The 23,118-nt window shown below is 43.6% G+C and overlaps 1 protein-coding gene across 2 annotated transcripts; it reads left to right on the top strand.

Moving 5' to 3' along the window:
- The first annotated feature begins 1,366 nt into the window (after window positions 1–1,366).
- Plaat1 (phospholipase A and acyltransferase 1) lies at window positions 1,367–22,166 on the top strand. Of its 2 annotated transcripts, none has more exons than XM_087575803.1 (4): window positions 1,367–1,454; window positions 12,608–12,746; window positions 15,331–15,596; window positions 19,718–19,962. In XM_087575803.1, exons 1-4 carry the CDS (start codon window positions 1,422–1,424, stop codon window positions 19,814–19,816), a joined length of 537 nt encoding a protein of 178 aa, XP_087431929.1. In that variant the 5' UTR covers window positions 1,367–1,421; the 3' UTR covers window positions 19,817–19,962.
- Window positions 22,167–23,118: the final 952 nt, after the last annotated feature.

Raw genomic sequence — 23,118 nt, 5'->3', positions numbered from 1 at the left:
CGTGTTCCAACCTTTCCAACCCAACCAGGCTCTGACTCTAATAGCAAAACAAAAACCAAGCCAAACCCAACCAAAGAAGGAAAGCCAGTAGCTGCTTATTTGGGTGAAACAGAACATCTGGCCCAATCTGTATGGTGCATAACTATAGCTTTTGAGAGTCCACGCTGTTGTCATTCACTCTCCGGGGCTCACCCTTGCATTCTGGAAATGGTAATTCTGTGCAGCTCACTCAGATCATGCCAGGGGATGGTCAACTCTCTCCCATCTCCCACCATATAGGGGTGAAGAAGAACGAACTCTCTGTCCTGTACGCCAAGCTTTGTCTCACCTGTAATCCCGTTCACTGGTAGCATTGCTTTTGCATTTGGCCAGATGCATTTTCCCCCCACACCTGGCAGGGATCTAGAACGAAAATGATGAGATTTACTTCATCTTAATTCTATTATGAAGCACTTAGTCACAAATACCCCCAAAATGGAGCGATCATTTATCATCTTGCCCTGACTGAGCAACTCTCCTCGGTTGACACTCATGAATCCGTAATGCCAGAAGGAGACTGGATGATTAAGTGTCCGATTAGAGAAAACAAATTAACCTGGCAAACGTAATAAATGTAGCTCATAAGCAGGATGGCTTTGTAAATGCTCGCACTAACTCTCCGGTATAAAATCATATACCACCTCCTCCTGTGATGACTCAATTGGAAAGGCTGAGGGACGCAGGCAAATACATGTTTATGTGTTTCCTCCAGGAAAGGTGCTTGAAGGGCCTATCAGATTCAGTTTATAACTAAATATGCATCAAATGGGAGATTTGGAAAAAACACTAACTCATGAAGAGCATACCTACAACCTCTCAAGTACTCTTACCCACAATGTCATTTGAAGGTTCCAGATGCTTCTGATGCCTTTTGAGTGCTCTGATTAGAAAGCGTCACCTGGGACCCTGAGCTGCAGATCCCTGAAACCGATCCACATCCACAACCCTTATGAAAGCAGCTGCCTTTCCCCATGTGACCGTCACTTCAAACCTAGCCGCTAACAAGCTTTTGTTCCGTGGAGGTGTCTTTCGGTTGAAATCCGATGTCTACCAGTGCACAAATCTAGACCAAGAGTAGTTTTAGCAGACTCCCGTGTAGCTCTCAGAAAAGCTCACTGAGAGTCTGCCCCTCTTTGCCTATGTAGCCTGCTGGAGCTCCTGGGCACTCTGTTAAGCCCGGAGAAAGAGGATCCTCGCCATCCACAGCTCTATTTTTAACCTCAGTGGCTGTTTTGCTGGTCTTGGCCTGGTTGGTCTGTCTGGCCTCAAAAGGCAGGATCGCTGTGTTATGAGTCAGGAGTCAAGCTGAGAAAGGACCTATCTGTCTAGATCCAGGACTTTTCAGGTCAGGACAAGGGAGGGAACTCTGCCTCTGCTTCTTAATGAAGGGCCAGCTCCTTCCCATCCCAAGCCAGGTAATTTTGGATCCCCATTTTCCCTATCTCATCCTCCTCCCCTCCATGCTTATGCTGATTTTTGTCAGTGTGTCCTCTCTGGCTCCTGGGTTCTGGGTCATTCTAAGAGGGACAATTTTGTGTGCACCCACGCAGGAGTGTATGAGTCATTGGTTTTTCTGAAGCAACACATCTCCCACTCTTTGTTGAGCCAAAGACGGAGATGTTTCTTTGGGGTGCAGAGCAAAGGGAGGAAAAAAAAAATGTTTGTCCCATAAGGAATCAGCATCCAGCTTGAACGTGGTATATTGTGTATCCATGACAACTATACATAAACATTTCTGGGCTCTGCACAAGCCAAGCCAGCCTAAAATCTGTAGCACCCGGCCTGACAAGACAAGCCAATCTTAAAGCTGTAGCACCTAGCATGTCCAGAGTCTGTTAAATATATTTTATATAAGTTTGTCGCAGCAAGGTCCTGGTTGCTGGGAGAATGAAACCAAGCAGGCACTGGACTGGGGCTGAGCTGTGACCAGACAATTAGTGTGTCTGCTTCAGCCAGCTTGGAGGGCTTCAGTGTCAGGTGACTGGTCCCCAAGATAGGGACTCCTTGCAAGTGGGGGTGGGGGTCGATCCTGTTGTGTGCACTGAGGATCCGGAGATCTGATACCTGATGCATGGGTGGAGGATCTGGGTGGCAGGAAGGGTGTGGGTCTGGGGCGAGGTTCAAAGACTTGGAGTCCGGGGCCAGAGACCGGCGGTGCAATCTGGCTGGCGCGCGCCAGGAACCCGCGGAGGGAGCAGGAGTGGCGTGGCGCGGCGCGTGAGGACGCTGGCGTTGACGCAGCGGAGGGCGGCTGTGGTGGCCTTGGCGGTGGCCTTGGCCTCAGGGTGCTGCGGATGGAGTCACCCAGAGTCTGCTAGCGGCGCCGCAGGGAGCCGGTGGAGAACCCAGGAAGCCCGCCACTGCCTTCTGGGGCACTAAGACAACCCAGCTTGAGCAGGGAGGTGCGTTGGGGAGGGAGGGGAAGCGCTCTAGGTGCTAGGCAACCTTGTTTCTATCCGTCAGAAAGTTCAAAAGGGAAACAGCACCTGACTAAACTCCAGCCTGCTCTTTTTGTAAATGGAGAGACCAGAGGAACAAGAAACTCTTGCTTTCCAAGACCAGGACACTGTTGAGTGGCGGAAAGGATACAGGAAACCTAATCCACTGGGCAGAGCAGACTTCTCAGCTCTGTTCTTCTCACTGAAGTGACTAACAAAGTAGCCATATTGTCTTAGATCTTGGAACCGTGGACAGTGATATTATCTTGGCGTTTAGTAGTATGATTACGACTCGTGTTCTGGAAAACTGTGAACAGGTCTCAAATTCTTGGTTCCTGTATTCAGTTAATATTAAGTAGGCAGGCATTTGTGCCACACACTCTGTTAGAAACGATGTCTAGAGATAAACAAGAACCAGCCCTCCAACTGGGAGAGTGGAGAAGGTCCCCAGATACCAGTTACTGACACATGTTCAGGAAAGGAATGAGCGAGGAAAAATGAGAGAGCCTCAGGGAAACTCCGGAGGTGTCACTGTGGCAGACCGAGAGATGGTGGGGTGAGAGGGTGAGCCAAGATTAAGATGGAGTCCGTATGGGGCTGGGGATTTAGCTCAGTGGTAGAGCGCTTACCTAGGAAGCGCAAGGCCCTGGGTTCGGTCCCCAGCTCCGGAAAAAAGAACCAAAAAAAAAAAAAAAAAAAAAAAAAAAGATGGAGTCGGTACCGGGGAGCCTAGGAAGCAACAACGCCTAGCATGGTTTTGATGCTATGGTTTATGGTGAATTTGTCCCAGAGTGAAAGCTCTCAGGTAAACTTCTGGATTAAGGATCCACAAGGCTCCAGGATCTGAGTCCAAGTCAGTCTAGATATCCGGCGTCACAGAAGCCTCTCCTCTTGGTGTAGCACCACCGCTGTGGATGGAAATGGGAACCCATCCAAACCGAACTGGGAGGCTCTTGGAGGCTGGGAAGCTAGAATCAGTAGTGCACGTTTCACACTTCAGGAGTATTCTTGCAGGTCGTCAGCTAAACGCTCTCCTGGGTATCCCGCCGCATTGGCAGCCTCATAGACACGAATAGCACTCAGGAAATGTCCTTATAACCGTCTCTGAGCAGTACACTTATTTCTTTCGATGCATCCCCAGATGCATCTGAAATAGTGTAATAAACAGAGCAGTCCGTTTTCAGAATTGAAAAATGAAATCCTTGTACAGTATTGAGTGCTATGTTTGTGCTGGCCTTCGTTGTACATTATATGATTCTGTGCACATGAGCTGTTAGGTAAACGTTTGTAGCTCTTCGCCTAATGTGTGGTTCTGGGAACCATACAGATGGGTCTAGCATCACCTGGAGAAATAGGGACTCCAGAGCGAGGATCCATTTGTTCATTAGCCAAGCGTTTATATGAAGTAGATATTTCTGTGCTTTTGAAGCTTCTCCCTCTAAGGGATGTCTGAGAGGAGGGGAAGATGCCATGACTTTTAGCCGGCACCTCCTTTGATTAATTATTAATTATATTCAGTGGTATAACAGAGCATGAAACTGGCGTAGGAAGATAGACTTGAAATTGAATCTCGGATGTGTCACTCAGTGCCTGTGTGACTTTGAACCTGGCATGAACTCAATTGGTCTCTACAATCAGCTTACAAAGCCACCACTCCAATCCTTGCCGTGTCCATCCTGCAGCCATGCTGCCCCTTCCCTCCCGTCACTCTCTTAACCCCTGAGAACACCATTTATCCACTAAGTTCGTAATTTTGTCATCGTAATAAGGGCACAGGTAGGACCACAAAGAACACAACCTTCCGACCTTGCGTTTGTTTGTTTGTTGTTTTCACTCGGCATAATTCTCTGATTCAGGTTTTGTTGACAAGTAAGGAATGTACAGATCAAAAGTGTTATATTTCTGTATCTGTGCAGTGTGTGCATTGGACAGATTCAGCCTCTCCCTCCAGTGCCATTCCCAACCAGCACAGCACATTATTTAATGTTCAAACTTTTTAAGTTTCTGCATGAGAAAGAACACGCAGTACTTGCCTTTCTGTGTCTGGCTTATTTTGTGTACTTGTTTTGTTAGACTGAGTTCTTTTAAATTCTTTATATATCCTGGATGGCAGCCCCTCCTTGCCAAACATAGTTTGCAAATATTTTCTCCCATCCTGTGGGCTGTCTTTTCATGCTGTTCAGTGTTTACTGTTTGGAAGGTTTTAGTTCTGTGTAATCACACTTGCTTATTTTTGTTGTTTCCCATGCCGTGGGGAATCCCATCCAGAAAATCATTATATCCGTCGATGTCTTGAAATACCTCTTGTGTTTTCTTCTGTGACATCTGGTCTGATATTCAGGTCCTTGTCCCACTTTGAGTTGAGTTTTAGACAAGTGTCGTGCAGATGAGTATTCCTCAAGACTTGAGGGAAGTCCTCAGCAATGCTCTCACTGGATGGATTTTCTGTGCCTTTAATGTTAATCTTTTCTGTTATTCTCACACACACACACACACACACACTCACATACACACACATATACACACACACACACAGACACACACAGACATACCCACACACAGACACACACACACTCACATACACACACATACACAGACACAGACACACACACAAACACTCACATACACATACACTCTCATACACACATACACAGACACACACACACAGACACACACACACAGACACACACACACTCACATACACACACAGACACACACACAGACACACACACAGACACACACACACATACACACACACATACACACACACATACACACACACTCACATACACACACATACACAGACACACACACAAACACATACACATACACTCACATACACACACATACACATACACATACACAGACACACACACACACACATACACAGACACACACACTCACACACACACACACACACACACACACACACACACGCACACACACCTTCAAATTCACATACTATTTCTTCCGTCAAGTACAGCCAGTTGTCGAGGCTTTCCTGGGTTATATTCTATTTGATTCAGTGACCTTCTCACTTCCCAGATTTCTGCCTCAGTCTCTCTGCTGAATTCTCATTTTTATGCTACAATGTTTGCCTAATTTCATCTAACTGTAAATCTGGGTTTTTGAGGATACCCTTGAGATTTTTAATAATCATTTTTGAGACCTTTATCTTACTTTCTTAGAAATCTGCTGCTAGAGAACTATTATGTTCTTTTAGGGGAATGTCCCATTAACCCCTTCTTCACATTGCTTGTTACCCCTACCTTGAGATTTGTGCATTTGCTGGACCAGTGCCTCTATCACTTTTAAGAGGTGCCCTTAGTAAGTATCTTTCTTCTGAAGATGTGTCTTGGAGTGTCAGTTTGTCCTGTGATGTTAATTTTGATTCTAGCTGAGTATTGCAGTATAGTTTCCCTATAATTCCCACGCCTGTCATTTATAAATTTGGACATGATACACAGTGTGGCAGCATCTCAGACTGCACTTTCCATGTGCCCTGAGAGTGGAGATACTCCAGCAGCTCAGATGGGTGTGCTGTTTTACAGCAGAGGGCATGGGGTACTCAATGTACGGTTACTCCTACTAGTTCCATGGCGGCCGCATCAGATGATGACGGTTCCGTCCAACTATTCTGCTACTGGCAAGGGCCTCTACTTGTGGTAGCCAGGACTGGAACCTACTGTACTACTTGTGGTGGCCAGGATTCTTGTAGTGGGACCCACTGCACTCCTATTGGGGTATTCCTGCCCAGTCCTAATGGCATTAAATTCAGAGTGAACCAGATGGCAGCCAGACGGCAGTAAGAACTCCAGTTTTTTCTCTTTGCTGCTTCAACGACTGTCCCTGCCACTGAGTGGAACCAGGGGGTAGAGATGAGTGCATTTCTCTCAGCAGGTTCTGCTTGGCAGTGTATGGCTGAGGTATGACCTGGCCCCTGTATGTCTGGGAGTCATGGGGGTCAACTCCCCACCTTATTCATAACAGGCTTTGGAATACAGGTCTTGGGGAAAGGGCTGTGGGAACCATGTGTCAGTCTTGATACCACTGGCCCTGTTCCACATGTGGTTAACTATATATCCTGGGTCTCAGAGAGCAAGTGTGTTGGTCTCCTGGTACTCAGAGGCAACACTTCCAATCTCCTAGCACCAACCCCCTACAGAGCAGGGCATCCAGCAAGTTAGGCACAGTCACCCTGCTGGGCCATGGTAGATTCAAGAGTCAGCTATCTGCTGAGCCAGGGCTGAGGTGTGTTTGTGTAATACAGGAGATTGACTATGTAGGGTTGTTGTTGTTGTTTTTTTTTTTTTTTTTTTTTTTTTTTTTTTTTTTTTTTTGATTCCTGGCTACAGTAGCCCACTTCTCAAGATAGGTACCGGTCACCATACCCTGAACCTTCCCTAGGAACCCTCTCCCAAAGCCAGGCTTTGCAAAGTTCAGGTTGCTAATCTAAATGAGCTTCAAGCTGACTATCCAGTAGCTACGATTGTTAGCATCCACATGGGTGGAACTTGCTGGAATTCTCTCTGTCACCTCACTCCTCCCAAAGGAAGAGTGGAGCTGGGGTGGCAGATGCTGGGGTATTCTGCTTCCCTTGCTAGGGTCCCAGGTTTCTGAGTTTCATTGGGCTGTAGTCTCTACTGCGAGGATTCCCAATGCTTCCTCATCTCCACTGGCCTCTAAATGCAGCTCTACATAGACGACTCTGGTTGTTCTTTGTAGAAGGGGAGCAAATACTGGGCACTTCCTTTTATTCTACTTATTTATTCTATTTACTTTTAAGGATTTATTTATTTTATGTACAACGGTATTTTGCCTGTGTCATGGTGTCAGGTCCCTTGGAACTAGAGTCACAGACAGCTGTGAGCTGACATATGGGTGCTGGGTCTTCCGGAAGAGCAGCCAGTGCTCTTAATCACTGATGCATCTCTCCAGCCCCCATATATATATATATATATATATATATATATATATGTATATATATATATATTTAAATAAGAAACTCTTACTTTTAGAAAGATTTATTAGCCTTTCTAAGATTATTAACTTTTATTTTTTAAAAGCGTAATGTCCCCGTGCGTGCACCTGTGGGAACTTATGTGCCTGTAGAGACCGAAGTATCAGATGCTCTAGAACTGGAAAACCAAACCCAGGTCCTTCCCATGTGTTGAGCACATCTATTGGACTAGCTTGAATATTGAGGTGTTTGTTGCCATTCTCCCATCGAAGGTCAGCTGAATTATTTGAAGCTATTAGGAATAAAGTCACTTATAAACAGTGGAAATCAATTCTGGTTAAACGTAAGTCTTCACTGACCTAGCTCCTTAAGGTCTTCAAGGGCTTAAAGATATAACTGCGGGATCATATCTTGGAAACAAGGCTCGAAGGTGAGGATATTGACAAACTGTCCCAGTGTGGCTGTACCGTTTTGCACTCCCACTGGCAAGGGCTCTACACTGTTGCTGGCCCATGACGTCACCTCTCTGTTCCACTTGAGACGAGGGGCATGCGGTCATGTTTCGTTGTGGCTTTAACTTACATTTCCCTAATGTAAAGCATAGCTGGTCGGACTTCCGTGTAATTTCTGAAATATGAAAGGCGTCATTTCTTCTTACGTTCTGTTTGTTGAATGTATTTATTCATTTATTGTTCTTAGTTATGTGTGTGGAGAGGTGGGGGTGGGCTTGTGCACATGAGTGTAGTGTGCACAGAGGTCAGGTCTGTGTGTGTGTGTGTGTGTGTGTGTGTGTGTGTGTGTGTGTGTGAGAGAGAGAGAGAGAGAGAGAGAGAGAGAGAGAGAGAGAGAGAGAGAGATCAGATCCTCTGGAGCTGGCATTCCAGGCAGTTCTGAGCCACCTGATGTAGATGCTGGGAACTGAACTCTCCAAGCAGCACTTGCTCTGAAACCACTGAGCTGCCTCTCCAGTCCCATACTGAGGGTTCTAGACATGTAATTGATTCTGTCTTCACTTTATCACTGTGAATATTTTATTTTAGAGGATATCCAGTTTATCGAGTCTTCATTCTATGGACCAAACTTTTGAGAGTAAATATAAATACTCTGCCAACTCAATACTAAGGCTTTTCTCCTATATTCTCCATATTCGTGTGTGTGTGTATGTATGTGTTTCTTTCTGTCTCTATGTGACATAAGATTTAAGTTGAAGTCTATTGGTGATTGTGGGGTATTTTCCCACTGGAGATACTCAATTACTCTAGCTCCAATTGTTGAAAATCTGTTGTGAGATGACATAGGACTCTCATTAGTTGAAATTATTTTCAGAGTTCACTTTTCTTTATCTTTTTTTTTTTTGAATAACTTTTTAAATTTTTTTTTTTTATTAACTTGAGTATTTCTTATATACATTTCGAGTGTTATTCCCTTTCCCGGTTTCCGGGCAAACATCCCCCTCCCCCCTCCCCTTCCTTATGGGTGTTCCCCTCCCAACCCTCCCCCCATTGCCGCCCTCCCCCCATAGACTAGTTCACTGGGGGTTCAGTCTTAGCAGGACCCAGGGCTTCCCCTTCCACTGGTGCTCTTACTAGGATATTCATTGCTACCTATGGGGTCAGAGTCCAGGGTCAGTCCATGTATAGTCTTTAGGTAGTGGCTTAGTCCCTGGAAGCTCTGGTTGCTTGGCATTGTTGTACTTTTGGGGTCTCGAGCCCCTTCAAGCTCTTCCAGTTCTTTCTCTGATTCCTTCAATAGGGGACCTATTCTCAGTTCAGTGGTTTGCTGCTGGCATTCGCCTCTGTATTTGCTGTATTCTGGCTGTGTCTCTCAGGAGCGATCTACATCCGGCTCCTGTCGGTCTGCACTTCTTTGCTTCATCCATCTTGTCTAATTGGGTGGCTGTATATGTATGGGCCACATGTGGGGCAGGCTCTGAATGGGTGTTCCTTCAGTCTCTGTTTTAATCTTTGCCTCTCCCTTCCCTGCCAAGGGTATTCTTTTTCCTCATTTAAAGAAGGAGTGAAGCATTCGCATTTTGATCATCCGTCTTGAGTTTCGTTTGTTCTAGGGATCTAGGGTAATTCAAGCATTTGGGCTAATAGCCACTTATCAATGAGTGCATACCATGTATGTCTTTCTGTGATTGGGTTAGCTCACTCAGGATGATATTTTCCAGTTCCAACCATTTGCCTACGAATTTCATAAACTCGTTGTTTTTGATAGCTGAGTAATATTCCATTGTGTAGATGTACCACATTTTCTGTATCCATTCCTCTGTTGAAGGGCATCTGGGTTCTTTCCAGTTTCTGGCTATTATAAATAAGGCTGCGATGAACATAGTGGAGCACGTGTCTCTTTTATATGTTGAGGCATCTTTTGGGTATATGCCCAAGAGAGGTATAGCTGGATCCTCAGGCAGTTCAATGTCCAATTTTCTGAGGAACCTCCAGACTGATTTCCAGAATGGTTTTACCAGTCTGCAATCCCACCAACAATGGAGGAGTGTTCCTCTTTCTCCACATCCTCGCCAGCATCTGCTGTCACCTGACTTTTCTTTATCTTAAGAAACAATGGGGGGTTGGGGATTTAGCTCAGTGGTAGAGCGCTTGCCTAGAGAAGCACAAGGCCCTGGGTTCGGTTCCCCAGCTCCGAAAAAAAAAATAAAGAAAAAAGAAAAAAGAAACAATGGCTTTGCACTGGGACCTGATGGCTGTTATTTAAGCCACACTTCTAGAAATTCTGAGATCCCAGAAGCCAAGTTTAGGAAAGGGTGAACTAGAGAGTTTCTGAGATTCCGTTTTGTAGCAACTTGCTAGGATACCTAAGAGGTCAGTGTGAGAAGCCACACTTCCCCTTACATGCTAACACGGAGGTCTCTCTTAGGTTCTGGGGGTTATTTACATGGCGTGCTTATTGTTCTATAATTTTAAAAAATAAACTATGATAGGTTTTGTGTGGCTAACACATGTTAGAGAATGAAGTGTGTTAGATATTAACTCTTTACAGTGAAACCACCCATTCCATTAAGCCATACGTCTTGTTTTAAATGGTACAACAAGGGCCAAATCAGACACAAAACACAATCCAATTTAAAGGTCTACAGAAAACAATACTATCTTCCCATCCATTTGAATAGGTTTTGCCAGTTTTTTCAAGGTATTCATAAAAGCTTGTAGTCCATTCACAAGGGGTTCTTTCAATAGTTTTCTGAGATAACCAACTCAGTGTACATTATTATGTCTGACTTATCTGTTTTTGGTTTTCTGAGACAGGGTTTCTCTGGGTAGCCTTGGCTGTCCTGGAACTCACTCTGTAGACCACGCTGAAGTCAGAGATCTGTATGCCTGTCTTCAAAATCATTCAACTGAGCCTCTGCCCGAGTGACCTGCTCAGTAGTAGAATCAGCAAGTGGCAAGTAGAATTCAGGAAGTTGTACCCAATAGTTGGAATTGAAAAGATTGCTTTTTAGTTGTAGAACGGGCTAATAACAGAACAAACCCAAATAGAAATGAAGGTTTTCAGTTAGAGTTAATTGAGATAACGTTTTTTGAAAAGCATGTTACATTTCCAAATATTCCCTGTTCAAATAGAAATTATTACTAAAAGCTTGGCTAGGACAGACTTTGACTTCTGCAAGCTGTTGTATGCTCGCTGATTTCTATTCCCAGAGAATATGTTTGTTTACATCATAGTATATTACCTGGTTTTTCCCCTCCGTTAGTGAACACATTGTGAACGTCCATATTAAGTAAGACTCAAACATGTTTGAGAGGATGGGTAGACTTAGTGCTTTTATATAATTGGTTTGTGGTTATTTTTCAACAAACGGACAGCTTACATTTGGCTGCATTCCTGTGACAGTGTGATGACTGAAGATTTCGACAGACAGCAGGCCAATACTCAGGGAAACACCCTTCCAGCATCAATTATTGTTTCGCTTTTAAAACAATTTCTACAGTGCCAAGAAAGCAAGGAAAACTGTAATCCCAAGTCTTTAGCCTATGCTACCATGTGAGTGAGTTGGAAGTTTCTAGCACTTGCATTTCATTGGTGGGGACCCTACTAGATGCAAGACGGCAAGATGGTGAGGAACATTATTGTCAACTAGAGCCTCAGCATGTGTGCAGCCCTTATTCTTCCTTTGATTGTGGAGATGCACATGACGTCCTCTTTCTGACTTATTCTCTTTCTGTGACTACACAGAAAGTGTAACCTCTACAAGACCAGCTGTCAGAAACATATGTGCTTTCTAAATGGTGTTGATTTAGAAGGAGGAAATGTTGCCACCTTGGAAATTCCAGGTCATGTTCACCAGTGCAGTGAGCTTCCCCATCTTGCACCTTGTCTGCTTCACTGTTTCTGGAATCACAGTGAGGGATGGGGTGGGGCTGGTTGTCATGGTTACAGGGACAAAAGACATCAGAGATGTAGCAGGTGGAAGCTAGAGTCTTCAACATGCTGCAGTACAGAACACATTCTGAACCTGGAAGAAATGGTCCAGAGCCCGCATTGCACCTGATGTCTGGCTTGATGTCCATCTGGCGTGTAGCCCATCTTTCCTTAAAATAAAGTGGTGAGGTGACTTTGGCGCTGCAGGATACTTCTCACATGTTTTAGTGTTCACAGTGTTCACCATCCGCCCACACCTCTGCTCCTTAGTTGTACCGCACAGCACACAGCCTGAAAGAATTCACATCTTAGATCTGGACCCCCGACTACTCACACTATCGAAGCAAAAGTGGACCGACACTTTCTAGAATGTGTTTCAGACGATTTGCATAGTGAGACAACCATACATTGGCTTTCCCTTTATTTCACCTCCCTGTTCCAAACAAGGCATATTTTGATACTTAATACTACTGAAATTTTGTACAAAAGGAAGTTCCACAAACAAATTATAGATCTAAAGAATAGTCATGGTAAGAAAGCATTGCTGTAGAGAATTATGCAAGAGCTGGTCCAGCTCCCCTTGCTGCTAACACACACACACACACACACACACACACACACACACACACACACACACACATCCAAAGAAAGCAGTGAGTCTGAGTTATTACCAGAGGTCATCTCAGTAATTCCTTTGTCCCTCTGATACTGTGGAAGCAACCCTTCCTCAGACTATCATTCTGTGAGCTTAGCAGCAAGCTCATCTTTCTGCCTGTCCTTGCAGATGGCGGTTAACGATTGCTTCAGTCTGACCTATCCTCACAACCCCCACCCAGGAGACTTGATTGAAGTGTTCCGTCCTTGTTATCAGCACTGGGCACTGTACTTGGGTGATGGCTACGTTATCAACATTGCACCTGTAGGTAAGATTTGTTTCCAGGGTCCCCTGGGAGCTTTTTAGTTATTTTGTAATTAGAAGGAACAGAAAATAAAATCATAAAACAGATAAAAATGCAGAAACTAAGTCCAACTAATTTTAAAAAATGATATTCAAAGACCAAAGCATTATTTAAAAGATTCCACAGACTAAATAACATTAAAATTAAAAATCCCCACCTTAAATATTCCTAATTACAAATAAATGACTAGCTGAGGGAGACATGGCCCCAAACATGACTAAGCTCTATGTCCTTACGTCTCACACAAGTGGGTGATTTCAGCTGACTCAGCAGCTACTGATAGATTGTATAGTATGGGATGAGTGCTACTCTCAGTGTTGCAGCTACAGAGCTATTTAGATATCTACACACTGGTACTTATACTTTCACAGGCAATGGGAGCAAGGAAGAGCAAATTATCAGATATGTTAGGAAGGATGTGGAAAATCCAAGTGAGGAAGGTTGCCTATAAGACCCTGGATCTAGAACGATAGGAATGGGGAAGGAGAGAGCTACAATTAGGACAGTTCTGCAAGGAAGCAGCATCAGAAGTAAGACTTGAAAGATGTGACAAAAGTAATTTCATTGTAGCTAGGAAACTGGTACCTCAGAGGAGAGACAGCAAAAGCCAAGAACAGAAGCCAAGAGACAGAAAAGCCACAAAGGGAGAAGTTTGAAAACAGTCGGCAAAAGAAGAGAACAGACATTTCTGCTTTAAATCCACCTGAAAGTTATAGATTAAGACACTGACTGATTTTCTACTCATCTCATTAGCAAAGGATAGGATGATCACATGCAGTATGGAGGACAGAGACCAGGCAAATTAATACAGGGATATGGTTGACAGAAATAGCAACTGATAATGCCATTCACAAAACCAGTTTCACACTATGCGTTGAGTTTTCAAATATTTCTTATGCTCTGCATCTAATTTTACTTCCAGGAGTCTGGGGAAACATTTAAAAATGAGGGCAAATTTCATTTCTAATGGTTTAAGAAAACGAGACAATGGCTTAATTTTCAACAGAGAACGGTTAAGCACATTACAATTTAGCCACTGGGTATAAGGTATCTGTGTCTGTTAGAATCTTTGAGTTGTACATAACAGACACAAGCAAACAAGGGAAAAGACATGTCCATGGCTTACATCAGAAAGGGTCGAGCTGGCCTCAGACAGCTGCAGGGTTAGGAATGGCATCACGTCAGGATGTTTAGACTCACGAGTATCTTTTCTCTCCCACCTGTCATTGTCATTCTCTGACTGTGGAGGGAAACAGAGACAGTTCACAAGCTGAGGCTTCATTCTTACAATTCTATGACTCAACAGGAAAGAGCTAATCTGCTCTCTCTGTGTACTGGAGTTTAGAAATCATGGAGAATGACTCTAAATTGGCCCATTGTGAGCCACAACTCCATTTCTCGAGAATAAGATGTAATACAGTGATGGGCTCTGGCAGGCAGTTGAGGGTAGAAATAGGCAATGGTGGAACTATAATAAGATAAAGCAACTATAATAGCAATTTTAAAAGCATATTTGTGGACATGTTTAACTATTTGGGAGATGGTCTTAATATATTTAAAAATTTCTAAAGTGTAATATGTGACATAAAACCCCACTTAAAAAGAATATTACATACGTCAGTGTATACAACATCTGTTCCTGTGTACTTCCAGTGTCTCCCATATAAACTGATGAGTGTTGCTGCTCTGTTGCGAAGACAGAGATAGAAGAATGGAGAAAGATTTCAATTTTAGTCATAACTGAAAGAGAAATTTACATGTCAGTTTATGTAGAGTCCCTCCCTCTTAGTAGTTATAGGACTATGATGGCCATACATAAAAGATAGGCACGTGAGGCGAGAGAACAGGTCCCAGAATATGCCAAGCCATGCGGAGTCATGATATTGACATATCAGACCTAGATACAAAGGGTCCTGGCCATCTAGGCAATGGTTCCCAATAGAGGTACCTCAGGTGAAGAGAAGAGACCCAAAGGGTTGTTCAGGCGGGGAAAACATAGAATGAAGCCCTACCTGTGTTTTACCTACTGAAGTTAGCTTCAGGTTTAGGACATCAGTTTGCTGGCCAGAGGAAATGACAGAAGATGAGCAGAATCTTAGCGGTTTTACAGCAGGAAATGTGGGCTTACATTAAAGCCCGAGGAAGAGAAAGCGAACGAAGAAGCAAGAAGTTACAGCTAGATCGTAGAATCAGAACACGCCACTGCTAACCCCTAAGATATCCATTTGGAAGAATTCAGATGCTATGAACAAGCAGGCACACTAGACAAATTGGTCAATAACCTGACCCATACCTTGCTAGAAATGTATGCAAAAATCTCTCATAATGCCAACTGTTAAAGGCCTTACTTGCCAAGAACAGAGCAGAGGAGTTCATGCACCTTGTATTCTTTCTCACATAGTACTGTAATCGAGAACACTTCTAGTTTCTTGCATAAGGAGAAAAGAGCAATCTACGATCCCCCGCATCTCTAGTCCTCTTTCCTAGACGTCATTGGTACTCTGTGGATCAGATCGCTAAGCCCCGCCCATCAACATTCTCATTACAGATGGCATTCCCTCATCATTTTCAAGTGCCAAGTCTGTGTTCAGCACAAAGGCCTTGGTGAAAATGCAGCTTTTGAAGGATGTTGTGGGAAATGACACATACAGAATAAATAACAAGTACGACACGACCTACCCTCCTCTCCCTGTGGAGGAAGTGATACAACGGTCAGAGTTCGCGATTGGGCAGGAAGTAACCTATGACTTACTGGTCAACAACTGTGAGCATTTTGTGACCTTGCTCCGCTATGGAGAAGGAGTGTCAGAGCAGGTGAGTTTTCTTCAGGATGTTCGAGAAGTTTCTCACATTGTGAAAATCCTATCTGTCATGGTAAAGGTCTTACTTCAACCAAAGTGCAAAGAACAAGAAAAATTGGAAATGCCAAAAGGCAGAGAAGGGGGCTGTTAAAAATACAGTTAAGTTAGAGATCAAACAGACTAATACTTGGACATCTTAAAATCTGGGCTGGAAGGGGACTTGATAATTTCCCTACACTGAAATTATTCCACGTGCTACCTAGTCACATCCCTTCACCCTAGACCTGGGCAACATAACTTATTGGATTCTTTTTCATTGTATGCATCCCTTATCTTCGTTGAGTGTCGCATAGTCAGAATCAGGTCATATGCTGCCTTTTGATGGCCTATCAACCACTTTGCCTATATCCAATATCCAGACTGTGGCTTAATTTTAATATCATTCAAAGTTCCATAACTAACATTTTTATTGTTAAAGTTCAAATAAGCTCCTAAAATTATCTATCTATAAGACAGCCACGCCCTTTAATAAGGCCATACAAGGCAGTGTGCAAACAGATCATGCCTGCTCTTCAGTGCATTGCTGCAGTTGTGGAGTCTCAGAAAATAGACACTGATAAATTCTGTAGTCACACAGGGCCTGCTATTCGGCCTGTTATCACTGGGTTTTCACAGATCCTCATAACAGGGCCTTTGCTGAGGCCTTCAAACATAGGATCTTGAAAAGAGTAAGTATCCAGGGTCTGACTGGTGATTTTATAATCCCGAATAAGCCATAGGGTAGAAGTTCTGCCAAGACCATTGTGAGACTTCAAAGCCTGTAGGTCAGCTCCCACGATATGTAACTCCAAGAGATTGTCCAGTTCCCATGAGATTTTGCTGCCTTGAATGAGACGACAGAAAAGCGCACTTGGTATTTGAGAAAATACACAGAAGGAGGCTTTACTAGAATAGTGTTGCCCTTTGATCAAGTATATCCCTTCTCTAAGCCTCATGTTTATGAGATTTCTCCCATGCCTCGGGTTTCTAGAAGCTGAAAGTGTCTCGCTGGGGGCCGCCCCAAGCACGGGATCCTATCATTTTCCTAGGATTGGAACCTGCTCTCATTTGACTCTATTTGCTGCCTTATTGAACTTTCAGGTTTTCCCTTCCTGCCCCATTTCCTTGAGTCAGACCTTCTCATTGGCTTCTGACCTTGCTCTTTATTCTTCTTGGGAATTTTATGTACATAGCATTTCTTTGCCTCCTTTTTTGTTTGTTTGTTTGTCTTAATGTGCATGGGCCAAGACCTCAGCATGGCCTCAGGTGGCAGTGTAGGCTACTCACGTCATGCTGTTCCTTACTCGAGTTTCCAGTGCCTTCTCTCTTCATAGTTTACCAACCCTTCTCTTTGTCTCCAACTTGATACCACGTACGTGTTCATTGTAGTGGCATCAAGTGTGTCTCTGGGTGTCCTTGGTGTGCCTCTCACCTTGTGATGTTCTTAGTAAATAATTTAGGTAGTGATTACAAATATTATAGGTAACATAAGCATAAAACTACCAAATACGTAAAAGTACAATTACAGAGGAAAATAGGATTTGTAAGATAAGACCAGGTTGTCTGCATGATCATTCTCTCCATGGAAACATTTGGCAGGAGGGAGTTAGAAAGAGGCAAAGTTCCAGGTTCATTCTGTTGTAATGACCAGAAATGTCTTGAGGAAGAAAGAGTTGGCTTACAGGTTGCAGTCCATTATTGGATGTCAGAGAAGATCAAGCAGGTACTACCCAGAGACAGTCCTACATGCTATTCTACAAATTATCTCCAATCAAAGAACTCCCTTTGACTTAGGGTTTTACTGCTGTGAACAGACACCATGAGTAAGGCAACTAGTAGACAACATTTAAGTGAGGCTGGCTTGCAGGTTCAGAGGTTCAGTCCATTATCATCAAGGCAGGAACATGGCAGCATCCAGGCAGGCCTGGTGCAGGAAGAGCTGAGAGTTCTACATCTGCATCTGAAGTCAGCTAGGAGAAGACTGACTTCCAGGCAGCTACGATGAGGGTCTTAAAGCTCACACTTACAGGGACACACCTACTCCAACAAGGCCACACCTCCAAGCGGCGTCACTCCTTGGACTAGGCATTCTCAAACCACTGTACCCTTCACATCCAAGAAGTCCAGCCAGGGCAACCTACTTGATTTGTGACTCCTGGACTGGTTTATACTTAGCTAGCTTTCTTATGCAATCCTGGTGGTTAGGCCATCCTATATCAGTACCCTACCATCATGCCTACAGGGCAATCCTTCAACTGACACTCCCTTCACAGGTGATTCTAAGCTGTGTCAGGTTGGCAGCTAAAGCTGACTAGGAAAGGAAAGGAGTCACAGCTGTAGGCCTACTCCCTTCTGATCACAGGCTTACATAACAAAGAGAACACAGGCTGTAAACATAAGGAGCAAATTCTCCTTCGTCTTGCCAGTTTGCAACAGGGAAGCAGCAGTGAGGACACCGTACAGCATTTCAGAAATATGTAGGAAGAGGCTCCATAGTAAAAGCGTATGAGGTTTACAGAGGGAGCTCTCAAGTGTGACCTTGCCTAGGTAAGAGCAGTTGCCAGATATTTGACACACAAAAAAAGTTTGCTTTATTTGAAAGCCATGACTCTTGAACCTCAGAGTTTTAATGATGTCTATGATGACTCCAAAGTATCTCAATATGACTTTTCAGTCATAAAACTGCTCTCAAACCCATGAGGATGCAAGGCAAATATTAGCTGAGTGCCACGAAAACCATTAATATTCATTAGCTACCCTCATCACGACGACGATTAATACTCTAATAGCCGTGAGTGACTGAACTCTTTTATGGACAATTGACTTTGAGAATGGCTCGCTCCGTCTATACGAAAACCAACTTGACATGACAGTTGACTAATATTGACTCTTCTTAAAGCGTACTAACTTGGTTCCATGTCACAAAGCACTGTCCAAAAGTGGCCGAAGGGTTAGAGTTATGGCTAATGTTGGGGGTAAATAGAATGCTTATTTCATCTTCCAGGAGACATTTGCAGGAAGCTAGAGTGCAAAGTCGCACGGGTGCTGAGTCAGAAACCAGAGGAGCGGCTCGATGGCTCTGCTCTCCATGGCTCACTTGCCTTGCTTTCTTCTACAAGCCAGGACTTCCTGTCCATGAGTGGCACAACCCACAGCTGGCTGAGCCCTCCCACATCAATCATTGACCAAGATGCCCTCCCCCCCCATGTGCCCACAGGAGGCAATTCCTCCATTGGTGTCCCTTTTCCCCGGGTGACTCGACTTTCAAGTTGACACGTACTATCTAGTACATGTGCTTACTGTAGCCATCAAATAAGAGATTATGGCTACTTAGCTCAGGTAACAGATCATACTCCTGGACTCTTTTAGTTAGAGAAATGTACACACGTACACACAGAAAGAGAGAGAGAGAGAGAGAGAGAGAGAGAGAGAGAGAGAGAGAGAGAGAGAGATCGGGATCAAACTGTATAGGGAAAACAAGCATCTGTGAATTTTTTTTAAAGATTTATTTATTTATTATATATGAGTACACTGTAGCTGTCTTCATGCCTACCAGAAGAGGGCATCAGATCTCATTACAGATGGTTGTGAGCCACCATGTGGTTGCTGGGATTTGAACTCACGACCTCTGGAAGAGCTGTCAGTGCTCTTAGCCACTAAGCCATCTCTCCAGCCCTATGAAGTTTTGACTTACATCTAAACATCTTGGTGGTATGATGACCTTGGGCAGTAGAACCATTTACTTGCAGTCTCCATGTTTTGCAGAAGAGCACAACACTCCCTCCCTCTCTCCTCAGAAGATTATGATGAGCAGCCAGGACCCATGTCCATAATGAGCTTAGACACTGCCAAGAGCTTTAATGTTCAGGAATAGAAAATGACGTGTGTTTGCATCTTTTGCACAATCATAAAAATCACAATTGTATTCCTAACTTATTTGGACCTTGGACTTTTAAACACATTCATCGTACGTTAAAATAGTTCTTTGGCTTATGTAGCAAACCAAAGCTGCAAGACAACACTGCCATCTTTAGATTAAGATGTGTTTGTTTGTTTGTTTGTTTGTTTGTTTGTTTGTTTCTCATTTCTTTTTAGGCCAACCGAGCAATCGGCACCATCGGGTTGGTGGCAGCTGGTATTGATATCTTCACATTCCTCGGCTTGTTTCCCAAAAGACAAGGAGCAAAATCTTAGCAGTTTATTGAAGAGATTGGAATGAAGAAGTTTGTGAGGGGAGAGAGATCTGGGGTGAATACTTATTTTGAATGCTTCATTATTGCTCATGGTCCCCATGATGGATGGCAGACTCTGTAATAAATTGCTTGCTGATTTTAATCTTATCGCTGAGCCGAGAAAAGTTTTTCCCCACTAGTAGAGATTTGCCGTGGTGGCTTGAACAAAACAAGGCAGTTGCCTTTTGATCGAGCCAGCTGAGGATCTGAACAAAACCAAGACCGCATTTCATCTTCTACTGTAAATATTGTTTCCCTTTTCCCTAAGGACGGCTGTTTTGCCAGAGGTTCGGAGAACCATTTACATATGCTTCTGAAAGGTAGTCGCTAGGGCCAACGTCTAAATTCTTATTCCTTTCCTTGTCAGAAGAAAGGGAAGCGAACATATCCAATACTACAGATACATGGATACATGGATACGTCCATGGTACACATCCAAATACTTAAGGATCTCGGAACGACAAAAGCATTTGCAGCGCCTGTGTGGGCAGAACCTGAAAGAAGAGGGTGGGTGGGGGATTTTGTATGGAATTCTTATGAGCAGTGTGCGTGTGGACAGTTTTAGGTGTCAGCCTTTGGTCTCCATCTTTTTGATTTTTATTTTGTTTTTGATGTTTAAAAAAAATTTTTTTTGGAGACAGGATGTGCTGTCCTTCACATCTTATGGCAAACTAGCTAGCCTGGGAGCTTCCAGGGAGCCTCCTGTCTCTGCCTCCATTGCACGGTAAGCGTTCTGGAATTACAGATGTACACCAAAAAGCCAAGTTTTATATGGACTCTGGGGATCTGAGCTCAAGGCTTCATGCTTATGTATGAAAACACTTTACCCACTGAGCTCCTCTCTCTCTCTCTCTCTCTCTCTCTCTCTCTCTCTCTCTCTCTCTCTCTCTCTCTCTCTCTGTCTTGTACTTTCAGACCCAGTGAGTTCAGGAATCAGTGTTGAGGAATGGGCTGTATTTTGAATGATTTAAATGGATCCTTCCAGATTGTATAGTAGTTCAGTGGTTCGGCCTTTGGGCCTTGGCAAGCAATCATTAGTAATGATGTAAAGTGCTATATTTATAATGCAAATTTCCTCATCCCTCAAGGGATCCCATGATTTTAGTCTTCCATTTTACTGATTATATGTTGAATTAAACTACTTTTAATGCCATTCCTGTAGCATTCTTGGTAGTAGCAGGTCAGGAAAGGTAGAATGTAAGTCTTTTCTACATGAAGATGATGTAAGGGCATCATAGCACGAGCCCATAAACCACACAGCTAGCCCCGCATCCTTTTGTGCCATTATCAAAAGCATGTTGGTCATAAGGAAATGTGTCAGTGAACACAGGAGTAGAAAGTGATAGAATATGGTAAAGTCCAGTGCAGAAGGCTCAATGGAGGCCTCACACCTGGTAAACTGATTTGACCTTGTTGCTAGAAACACTCTCACTACTGAAGGGAAGCAAGAGTAACGTTAACAGAAGTATGTGCTGCCACTCCCGTCCCAGAGTCCCTCTGTCCCTTCTTTATTTTTCCACAACAGACCCTTCTCCTTCTAACCCCCAAACTCACCCTTCAGTGCATGGTCTTCTCAGAAAGCACACAGTTACTTTTATCCTGAATACAGGTCTCAGCTCAGTGGGCAAAGCTTTTTATAATATATTCTTTATATAGTAAAGAGTACACAGGTTTTGAGAATTTTCCCATTAAGGAAAGAGCAGCTGCAGCCACTGGGCCTTCTTCCCTCTTTCCCCCTCGTGTGCCACCTTTCAATAAAATATATTTACAGAGAGCAAGCCAGCTCACAGCAGACATTCATCTCTGGCAGAATTAGACCGCCAGCCAGGAAAAGGGAGGAGTAGGGTTGAGAACCAAAAGCCTCTTGGGGCTTCAGGACAAACCTTTCTAGAGAACTCTGACATCTCCACTCCGGAAAAGAAGCGAGGTGTTAAAAGAGAACATCAGAAACGCACTTGTTAATCCATGGGTTTATTACCTTATCAGTCCCGTGAGGTTTGGTTTGCCATAAACGTGGCCAACCTTAGATCGGGCAACCTCAAAAGAGTCAGGGTTCTTTTCCTGCAGGCCTTCAGTACTCATGTGTTTAATGCAACTTGAACTTGGATCAGCTATTTTCCAAGCACTACAAAATATTGTCTGGGCATATTTTCAGCAGTCAGTAATGGAGTCCAGCTCTATCATGTTTCAAAAAATGGAATGTTTAGATCATCTGCATCAGGTGATAGGTTTTTGGTAATACTAGGGAAAGAAATGTCTGTGCTTTTATTGAATATGTACATATAACAAATAAAATATGTTATCTAAATGTCACACTGTGTCAACTGAATCTGTTCATTCAAGGAGTCAAATTACTGAATAGGACTGTCAGGTAAAGGAGACCTTTGCCTTGACAACTTCAAGGTTGCTATAATGTTTTTCTTTTAATGATAAGCTAACGTGCTTTAAAAAGCAGATTTGTTTTCTTTTATGTGGAGAAGGAGAGAGAGAGAGAGAGAGAGAGAGAGAGAGAGAGAGAGAGAGAACAAAAAGAGGTGTCAGCCAGATCCCTGCCCCAGACCTGGAGCTACATGAATCTGTTAGCTGCTAATGTGGGCGCTTGTATCCAAACTGCTCCTCAGCTGTGGTCAACTGCTCCAGCCTTAAAATCTGTTTTTAAAAAAAAACTTTCGGGGCTGGGGATTTAGCTCAGTGGTAGAGCGCTTACCTAGGTAAGCGCAAGGCCCTGGGTTCGGTCCCCAGCTCCGAAAAAAAAGAACCAAAAAAAAAAAAACTTTCAATTGTGTTGTTTTTTTTGCTGGCCTGACTGCTATGTTAGTTTCCTCTCTCTCTCTCTCTCTCTCTCTCTATATATATATATATATATATATATATATATATATATATATATATATGTGTGTGTGTGTGTGTGTGTGTATATATATCGTTGATGTTATTAAATACCTGACAGAAGCAATTTAAGTAAAGAGGGGTTTCCTTTGCTCACAGTATTAGAGGGATTGCAGTTCATCACAGTCATGATCTAATCACATCATGACTGTGGACACGGTCACAGTGGACCATGGAGTGTGGACTGTGGATCACACCGTGTCCACAGTCATGATGCAGAGACAGTGACGCTGGCTCTCAGTACCTTTTCTCATCTTTATTCCATCAGGGCCAGGTCCACGGATCAGCATTTTGGTCAAGTCTTCCTATCTCAGTAAAAACTTTCTGGAAACATCTTCACACAGACATACCAGAGAGGTCTCTCTTACACGATTC

Source organism: Rattus norvegicus, chromosome 11 (assembly GCF_021556685.1).
Source record: "Rattus norvegicus strain SHRSP/BbbUtx chromosome 11, alternate assembly SHRSP_T2T, whole genome shotgun sequence".
NCBI lineage: Eukaryota > Metazoa > Chordata > Mammalia > Rodentia > Muridae > Rattus > Rattus norvegicus.
This window is presented reverse-complemented; position numbering and strand designations above follow the sequence as displayed.